The 10,069-nt window shown below is 52.8% G+C and overlaps 1 protein-coding gene across 4 annotated transcripts in view; it reads left to right on the top strand.

Moving 5' to 3' along the window:
- Positions 1-4,476, top strand: part of WBP1L (WW domain binding protein 1 like) — a 60,370-nt gene extending 55,894 nt beyond the window's left edge. For all 4 annotated transcript variants that reach the window (XM_052798539.1, XM_052798540.1, XM_052798542.1 and 1 more), the window contains 2 exons: positions 487-648; positions 2,102-4,476. In XM_052798539.1, coding sequence (XP_052654499.1) covers positions 487-648; positions 2,102-2,841 — 902 coding nt within the window. In that variant the 3' untranslated portion in view covers positions 2,842-4,476. The remainder of the gene's footprint in view (positions 1-486; positions 649-2,101) is intronic.
- Positions 4,477-10,069: the final 5,593 nt, after the last annotated feature.

Genomic DNA, 10,069 nt, shown 5'->3' on the forward strand with positions numbered 1-10,069 from the left:
AAAGCAAAACATTGTGCTTGGGGTTTTTCTCTTCTTCTGTGGTCAATCTGCAGAGTGTCTTTTGTGTCTTGATTGTTATTTTCAAACTGAAGTGGCTGTGGGAGACAAGTTCAGTGCTATTCACAGCTCTGCTCATATTTTTGGCTAGAAGAAATGATATCCAAGGGGTGGGAGCGATGAGGGGGGGGAGCTTAGCCCTGTCTCCGTATTTTGTTCTCCTCCAGAGTTGTACCTATTGAACATACTCCACATTGTACCAAAGTGTGTACAGAGTTACCCTATTCTGTCAAGACTGCCAGAGTAGCAGTCACCCATGCAAGCACGTCCATGTCAAAGCCTCCTGGCGCAACACGTATTTCTGCCTTTAGAGTGGTGCGGGGTTCAGATCCAGGCTTTACAGTGGTCTTCTCCATTGCCTTCATGGGGTTTCCTGGGTTTAGATACGGCTCTCGCACTTTGGCTAACACTTGCTCTCCCCTGCTGCAGGGTTTTGGCTGGTGTGGACCATCATCATCATCCTCAGCTGCTGTTGTGTTTGCCATCACCGACGCACCAAGCATCGTCTCCAGGCCCAGCAGCGGCAACATGAGATCAACCTGATCGCTTACCGGGAAGCCCATAACTATTCAGCCCTGCCATTTTATTTCCGTACGTATCTCACAACGTTTTTCCTGAAGGTTGTGGGGAGCAGGGCAGCAGTGAGTTTCCTGTGTTGGGTGGAAGCGGGGAGCAGTGGTTGGGCTCAGCAAGAAGTGGTGGGCACCTTTGCTGCCTAACCTTGGCTTGTAGAGAGGAGGTGGCATATTCCAGCTGCTGGATGCATTTGAGCCCCCTTGAGTCTGGAGTTGAACCACACCAGCTACAGCACCTTCACACCCACCCTTGATTTGGCTCTGTTAGTGCAGTGATTCCCTGGGTGTTCTTCTGGAAAGGTTCTTAAAATAGCTCATTCAGGACTTTATGGATGCTCCTCCTTTCCAGCCTGCACTTGCTGCTGGTGGGACTGAGATGTGGGAAGTGGCTTCGTGAAATGCAGTCACACAGGCTTGGTGGAAGTGGTGCCTCAGCAGGGACCGCGCCGGCTCCCACCCTGTGCTGCGGTTCCCAGACCATGCTGCTGGTGAGCAGCCCTAGGACTTCGCTTGAAGGAGCTGTTGCGCACAGCTCAGGGAAAGTACAATCACTTTGTGCTCTCCTTCATGCCATGCTACGCTGTACTAGAACAGCAAGTCTCAGCCTTTTGACTGGAGGTACCACAACTGAGTTTCCTGCAATGGACTGTTGAATTGCATGTATGAACTTGCTTTTCTTGTTAAACTCTTGCAGCCACCTCAGAAATAATCCCCAACAGCCTTTTCCTCCCCAGCCCCGGGGATACCCAATTGCACATGAAAAACTGCAGTGCTGTCTTTAAATGTTTCCAATATTTAAGTCCATTCTGTCTATGTAGACTGTTTTGTTGCCTCTTAAGAAATAAAGAAAATCTTTCATAGATTTGAGGGGCTGTAAGTAAAATAAACCACACTCTCTTGCCACTACTGCCAATTTATTCTGACTGCACCAGAAAAACTGAATCCAGCACTAAAACAACCACCAAAAGTCAGGATCTTAAGTTCCTTTAACTGCTCACGTCTCTTCATATTTGCACAAAGCTTTGTGAGATGAAATCTTCACTCTTGAAAGTGGAAACTCAGCTGAGAAGCCGGTGTTGGAGAGGGCTGGCAAGTTATCTCCCAGGTTGTTCTCTTCAGCCAATGCAGGCCGTCCCTTGGTGTGGTTTATGGGGCTGTGTTGGTGGTGGTGGGAGGTTTACCTGGTAGCCCTAAGCATAGACTTGAGAGCCAGGAGATCAGGCTGCTGTTCCCAACTGTGTCCATCTCCTCCTGTAATGGTGCCCTCCTGTGCCATGACTACTGCCACTTCTTTAAAACATGACACATTTCATTTGGGCCAAGTTTTGGTACCCCTTGTAAAGCCTGTTGAGCTGTTCAGTGGGAAGGTCCTGGTAGATCACAAATGACATACTGACCTGTATTAATGACTGTTTTCCTGAGATAAGCTGTTCATGAAATAACTTCTCCTCCTTGTCTCCCACTTTTAGGGTTTTTGCCAAATTATTTACTACCTCCCTATGAGGAAGTGGTGAACCGACCACCGACCCCACCACCACCATATAGTGCCTTACATCAGCAGTGCGTCCCAGCAGGCAGCAGTAGCACAATCCCGGACACGCCAAGAAACCTGCAGCCAGCACAGAGCAGCTCAGCAGCACCCAGTGGCAATAACAGCAGTACTGACAACACCAGGTCCCCAGGCCTTGGGGACCCTGAGCCCTCCACCACCACGCTGGTCGAGCGACCAGTTGCCAAAATGCAAAGCATTGAGCCCGGCGGTACCAGTACAGGAGCCGAGCTAGTGGAGAGGGCCGGTCCCGATAAGGATACGGAGTGCAAGGAGGAACTGCTAAAAGGTTACAGCTCTGAGAGCTTAGAGCAGAGCAGCGCCATTCCCGACGTGAAGGACAAGACGCCGGGCAGGCAGCGCCGTTTCACCGGTGACTCAGGCATCGAAGTCTGCGTATGCAACCGGGGCCATCATGACGACGACCTCAAGGAGTTCGACGGGCTCATCGATGATGCTCTGGACGGGCCCCTGGACTTCTGCGACAGCTGCAGTGGCCGCCCCCACGGGGACGAGGAGGAAGGGCTTTTTAATGCCGTGGAAGAGCAGCACCGTGAACACAGCCACCACCACCTGCCCCGGCAGCCGGTGTGTGTACTCTTGAACACAATAAATGAGCAGGACTCTCCAAACTCTTGTACCAATAACTCCCCCAGCTAAGGTGGCAGAATGAAAGGGAGAATCGGGGGAAAATACAAAGAAATAAAAGTGGAATAAGAGGATTAAAACTTTAACAGGAGGAAAAGGTGATACAATCTTCTTTTTTTAGTTCATTTTTCTTTCTCCCCTCCAATATAATTCGGGGACTAGTCCTCGAAGGCCCGGCTTGCAGGGGACGGGTCGCTCTGGGTTTTGTTAATCGTGTCCATCCTGCTCTGCGGGGCAGGGACTGATGTTTCTCAATGAGACCTTCTAACAAATGGAATTTTCCCAATGGTGATTTTGGTGATGGTTATTACGAGTTTGTTGGTTTTAGTTTTCTGAAACACTGCTTTATCTCGCAATCAGTAAAGCTCAGCAAATCTCACCCTGGGAGGATGCAAAATCACCGTAAGGCTTCAACCTCCAGGTGTCTTCCCAGAAGCAAGCAGCTTCTGACAGGGCCGGCAGTCAGTAGCCCAAGAGTTCTGGTTTGATATAGTGCTCTTGAGGCATTGGGGATTTATTTTCATTTTAGTTTGGTGGGGTTGTTTTTGTTTGTCTGTTTGGGGGTTTTTGGGGTTTTGGGTTTGTTTTTTTTTGGTGTTAAGTTTTCCTGAAGCTGATGAATGCCTGAACACATCAGCCCTATAATCTCTGGTGCTTCAGTGTTTAAGACAGCAGGTAGGAAATTTCCCACTTGAAGCTGGTGACTGAAGGACCAGTTTCTTCCAGAAGGAGTGTTAGTCTACCATAAGCAGTTTGAAAATAAAGGGTTTGCAGAAGTTTGCCTTTATATGTCATTTTTAAAGACAAGTGTATTCCTTCAATGCCTCTAAGAGCACAGTTAGAAGTAGAATCCAGGCAGCTGGGCTGCCTTCCAAGTACTGTGGTCTCCGAATGACCTTCTCCCGGTGTGCTGCAAAAGGGCTTGGCTTTATGTTTTTCCTTTTTTTGTACCCTGAGAGCAGCACACTTGAGTTAAGATGACAAAAAAAGAACAGGGCTCTCTTTGGCCAGCGTGCCTTCAAGCTTCAGCGATGCATGTTGAACAAATGGAGACGAGAGCTCCGTCCATTGCAAAGGGATGACTTACCATGTAGATGTGGAAGACCTGTGCAGTATTTTTTTTTTTTTTGATCCAAAAGTTTGGTGCGATTCTCATGTTGACCACTTTAAAGAAATGAATGTCTGTTCTCTTTTTCTTTCTCTCTCTCTCTCTTTTTTTTTTTTTTTTATGGTGGCAACTGGCTACTGTATAATGTCTGTGAGCGTGTGTGTGTGACTGCAATCCATGCATGCGAGTCCTACTGGTAATATGAAAGCCTGCTGTAAGACTGCAAGAAAATTTACTGTAGCTTTGCTTTAATAAACGGTAGAGATTTTGTTAGTAACAACCTGAAGGAAAAAAAAAAAACAAAGAGCTGAAACTAACATTCCCTAGAGTGCTCGTGTGGAAGAGAGCACAGTTCAGACTATGTATCTTGTTCTCGGGTTTTCTCCCCATCCCTTTTATAATTATGATCGCCCAGATCATTACTGTTATGGGGAAAAAAAATTGAAAACTGAACACAGACATATAAAGATCTGATTGATTGAAAACCAAAATCAGTTTTAAATAAGGTGGAAACCAAAATATAATGCCTTTTCTGATAACTTGCCCATGTGTATGTGTATCATTTTGTGAGTTAAGAACAAGATTTGTCTTTAGTTTGTGGTTTTGTTTTTTTGACTGGAGGTATACAGCACTGTGCTGGATACAGATGACAGAGCAAGACAAGTGGTGCTTATTTCAGTATTTTACCCACACGTTTGAGGTGGGCACTTTTACCTTACAAGGTTTAGGAGAATCTCACTCCTTTGCCTGTCACAGCCTATCTCTTCCATCAGAAAAACCGATGAAGATGGCTTTTCATTTTGTTTCTTAGGGTGCTCTTAAGAATGAAGGACTTTGATTTGGATTCAGGAGACCTTGTTCCTGGATGCCTGGAGCATGAGTGGTAACAGAGGGGCTGTGTTTGCCCCAGAGCCGGGCTGGCGCTCTGTGCACTGCGGCCGCCTGTGGACTGGTCGCTTCCAGCTGTGTTTACCGACCCCATGTATCTTTTGAGAAGAGAAATAAAGACTCTGGTGCCACCCCTAGGAACGCTCTACGTATTGGCACCTGGTTTTGTTCCTCCTACCACAGAGGAAGCTAAAAAACACATCAGTCCTTACGGAGTGGGATTTTAATGCAGTAAATCCTGGGGACGGCCCTGTGCCAGTGACAGACCCTTTGCCAACATTTCTGTTGGCATAAAACAAAGATCTCTGCTTTTGCCTTACTGCCATCCCACTAAGGGTGGGGGAACCCCCCAGTTCTTCTGTGGACATAGAGTTGAGTGCCAGTAAGCCAAGCTGATGTTTCTAATCTTAAAAAGTCAGGAAGAAGCAGTGATGTGCCTGTTTCATGACTCCTGGAGGTTTTTCAGGCTTTTAAAGACCATCAACAGGGCACAAACCATGTGTCTCAAGCTCACATGTGCCTGAGGAGGAGCAGGACTTTCAGTGTGGCTCTTGGTGCTTCAGGCTTTTAGATCTGGACCAGGGGCAGCTGGTGTGGGGAGGAGGAGTGGTGCAGGGCAGGACACAGGGCAGATGAGCTCCTCAGAGGCATTCTGGCTGGTGACTCTTGAGGGGGAAAACCATGAGCAGGCAGAGGACTCCCAAAGCTCTAGCCTTGGAGCTTTAGAAAGGTACTTGATCCTCACATGTATCCCTTTGTAGAAAGCCAATGCAGCCCAAACAGAGCTCTTCTCCAAATACACGCTGTGGGTGTAAAATGCTGGAGATGTGAGGACATGGGCAGGTGTGCATCTCTAACACTGGAGCACCAAAACCCACCCATTTCCAGCTATAAGGGGTGAGCGTTCTATGGGAGTCCTGAATACGTCATTTCAAAACTGAGTTGCAAACCATGCGGCACGATTGAGAGCAAATTAGTGTCAATCCACCGCTCGGTGTTTTTCTTTACAATGTGCTTTAAGTGTTGATGCCAATAATACTTGAAGTCTGTTTTTGCCAGAGTCCATGGCAGCACAGTGGTGCTTACACGGCATGTTTTCAGCTGCTGAAATTGGCTCCAAGGCCAGAGACCCGGTGGGCATCCTGGTGGCCTTGGGGTGTGTTGCCTGGGGACAGGTACTGCAGAGCACCGTGCGGTGGCTCAGCGAGAGGGTCCCCTGGGCACAACGGGGGTTCCTGGGACCAGTGGGTACTGCAGCATCGCCTCAGTGTTCCCAAGGGACTCTTCGGCTCCAACGATGCAAACTCTGCCTTTAGGAACACCTGTGAGATTTTCCTGCACCCTATCGTTGCATGTTTGTACAACCCCATGGATGGGTGTTGGCTGAAGATGGAGGAAGAGGAGGGAATTCTGTGTCTTGGTGCTTGCTGGCAGCCTGCTCTCAGAGCTTGTACCTGCCTAACTTGAGGCTAAGGAAGGCTGAGGTGCAGTTAAGCTTCTGCGTTACATGTAGTCATCAAAAACTTCCTGGGGCAGGAAGCCTGAGCAAGCCTCAGGACAGAAGCAAAATCAGCAGGCTCTGCCAAAAGCATGAGGCCGTACTGCCCGGCACTGGGAGATTTTGGCTCCCCAGCTGCCCCTCGTCCCTCCGGGTCGTGCCTGAGCAGTGAGAGCCTGGGCCATGCTCGCTTCCTGCCCCGTGCAGCCCGGGCTCCCACAGCCAAATACCCTCTTCTACACCCGTCCCGGCTGGGCTTGTCCCGTGGCGACCCACTCCTGGCAGAGCCTGGCAGGGAGCCGGGGCACAGTCCGGCTCCCGTGAATAAACTCCCTTTGCCTCTTCCCAAAGCCTGCTGCCTCCCAGCCCTCGCTCACCCTCCCTGTGCAACACATCCCGGGGATGGTTTTCTCCCCCCCCCTTATTTTTTTTTCTTTTGTTTATATAGGAAAAGCCTGGACTGGGCAGGGAGGGGGGGACACTATGGCAGCCCCCCAGCTGGAGGCAAGCCCCACAGCATCCCACAGTGGGCAGCCTGGGAAGGCCAGGATGAGTCGCCTTTCTTCGTCAGAGCTGGTTCCCCCCTCTTTTGCAGCACAGATCTGCGTCTATCAGATGGGACTGGTGCCCGCACCGGGGATGTCGAGGCAGTGGTGCAAGCGCTGCAGTCTCTGTGCCAGGGGGTCACAGGCTGCCGGGTTGTTTCTCGAGTTGTTTTCGGCTGGCGAACAGCTGTGTCCTGAGGTTTGTGCTTACTCAGCTCGCCTGGCGCTCTGCCCGCTGCAGAGCCCACAGGTATTTTGAGCGTCGCCCGCTCCTCCTGCACCAGCCGAGGCTCTCCGGCACAGCCCGGGGCCATCCGCTGCCTGGTGCAAAGTGAAGCCCCTCAAACTTGGAGGACTCCTGAGCTGAGCCCCAGAGTGCAGCTGGGTCAGCCGAGCACTGTGGGGGTGGCTGTGCCCCCCGAAACGAGTTTGTGCGACGGAAAGGCTCGCTTTGGCCAGTGCCCTCGGGTCCCGCCTCGGCAAGCTGTGCCTCTGCTTCGTGGGTACCCGGGGTACAGTGTGGGAACAGCTGTGAATGAAAAAGCTTCATCCTTTCCACTGTCACTGATTCCTCTCTTGCAGACCTCCTCTGCCACAGGGAGACAGAGCTGCTGGTTCCTGCCCCCACCCCGAGCTGCCCTCCCAGCCCTTTGGCACTGCTCCATCCCATCCTGGTTCCCCTCGTGCAAAGACCCCGAGTGGCCCCAGAGGGAGTGCAGGGACCCAAAGCAGGCCGAGCTGATACAGCAGCAGGATTATTTCAGCAGCAAAAGCCTCGGTGTTCCCAGTGGCTGCCCACGCTCAGCCGGCCGAAACCTGGTGGCAGATGCTGAGGTCCCCCTCCGGGGTCTCCTGTGGGCATAGCTGCCTCATCCCCCCAGTTTTTGGTTCGCCAGGCTGCCCAGTACCAGGTCTGAACGAAGCCAAAGGGCTCGTCCAGGGTGGTGGATTTGCATGGCTCTGAGGGGACCCTGACTTCTGCAGGGGGCTCAGGGGGGGTGGGAGGAGGGAGGAGGCCACCACAGGCCAGATCTGGCACTGCCCTGCCGCTGGCAGCCCAGGTGAAGCTGTCTGGTGGGGTTAGGGGTTTGGGTGCAGCTCCATGGCCCCAGAGCAGTTGTCAGGACATGAATACCAGCCGGATGATTCAGCAGCGTCTCTGCCCATTCCTAGAGTGGGGAGCAGCCATGCTGGCGGCTGTTTACCAGCTCGCACGGTGCCGGGCAGCTGGTGCTGGGTACTGAACCCCCCGCGGCGGCATCTTCTTCCAGTCGGCCGGTTGGGAGGAGGCAGGCTGGGGCAGGGGATGAGATGCCTCGCGGCAGGGCTGGGCTTGGCGTGACGGAGTTTGCGGCACGTGGCTGGTCTCCAGGCCCATGGACACCACGTGCTGGCCCTGGCGAACAGGGAAACCCAGCTGGAGCGCGAGCTTTGTGCAAGCGTCTGTGGCTGGAAGTGTCCTCCGGTTTAGAAACACCCCCAGTCCCAAAGTCCCCATTTCTGCCTCAAGGTACTCACTGGCCTTGAGCGCTTGCTGTGAATGCGCGCACCTTGCTGCAAGCGCCTTGGCAATTGCAATGTGTGTGCAAGGTGCCAGCCCTGTGCTGACTGGCAAGGAGAAAATCCCTTCCCTTACCAAGAGCAAACGCAGTGCCTTGGCAAAGGGGCACAGGGGTGCTGGAGGTCTTGGGCCCGTGCTCCTGGAGGAATCAGGATGCTGTGGTTACTGGCGACTGCAGGAGACTGGAGAAGAGCCTCCCTGCTGGCACATGCTGCTCGGGACAGGATCTGGGGCAGGGACAGGACCAGGCTGGCAGAGAGGTGCCAGTCCCTGGGGAGGCCCAGAGCATCGTGTTTAGCAAAGTTTTCCCTAAATCCGCTCTGAGCCCAGTTCCCCTTCACCCACCCAGCTTCAGGCTGTGCTGGCAGAGGTGGAGGGATTGGAAACCCAGCAGCATCCCTGGTGTGATGGAAACGGTCAGGGGAGCGGGAAGGAGTGTGGGGATCAGCCCTTACAAGCCAAGAGAGACTCCATGCAGCAGCAGCCGGGCTGGGCTGCTACCGCACTCCCCTCTGCCCCACTTCTGGTGGGTCAGCTGCACAAATCATCCCAAGGATTGCCCCTGGGGCAGGTGTGTGCATGGCGGTTCTTCCTCCAGCTCATCCCTACCACCCTGGGCCGCCACAAGAATGGACTGGGAGGAGGGAAGGTGCTCCCAGCACTGTGCTGGGCGGCAAAGGCATTGCCTACATTGTCCCTGTGCCGTGCCACGGGCTGACAGGACCCGTTTGGCATCAGATGCCAAGTGGTGAGGAGGCTGGGTGAAAGCGAAGTGCTGGCGGTTTGAAAAAAAAAGTACGCTTTCACACACGGAGTAAAAGTTTAGTGGTGGGGAGGTTTTATGTCAGTTTTCCTGCCTGCTAGCAAGAGACAGGGCAGGGGGAAATAGAGAAGGGAGAAAATGTAGGTGTGTGCAGGGCTGGGGGTGCTGGCACTGTGCCGGGACTGTGCGGGGCTTTCCCCTCTGCCCTGGCTGCTTTCCCTCCAGGTGCCCTAAGCCATAGCTGTATTGCTATTTAGTTAAATATTAAGAGGTCAAGTAATAGAGAACCAGAAACCTAATTGCATGCTGCTCTCCATGGCATGGTGGTTTTCGGCAAAAGCAAACACGGCCCCTCGCATTACGGGAAGGTCATGCTGCTCGAAGTGACGGCCATAATCCAGCCAGTGAGCATCGGTGCTTGAGACACCGTGCAGGTGGGAGATGCCATATTGCTGCACGATGAATGTCGGCAGTCCCCGGCTCCATGGTGCCCAGGTGCTGTGCCGGGGGGGCCACAGCTGAGTCCGTGGGGTCTGGGTGCCTCTGGGTACTCCTCCGTGTTCTTGAGCAACGGGAGCCCCCGCTTTTGGCTGCAGCTGGGGCTGCCTGCACCTCCCCACAGCGCCTCACACACAGGACAGGGTCGGACAGCCCTGCGGCCCTACAAGGTGCTCATGTCCCCTCTGGAAGGGGCTGCATGTGTGCATGTGTACATGTATGCATGTGTGCATGCAAGCACGTATGGGCATGCATATGTATGCATGTGCCGGCAGGCATAAATGCATCCCTGTGCTTTTGTGTGCATACACACGCTTGTAAGTACATGTGTGTGCAGACACCCATGTGCATACGCCTGCACGTGCCGGCAGAAGTGTGT

This window comes from Harpia harpyja, chromosome 10 (genome assembly GCF_026419915.1).
Source record: "Harpia harpyja isolate bHarHar1 chromosome 10, bHarHar1 primary haplotype, whole genome shotgun sequence".
Taxonomy (NCBI): Eukaryota; Metazoa; Chordata; class Aves; order Accipitriformes; family Accipitridae; genus Harpia; species Harpia harpyja.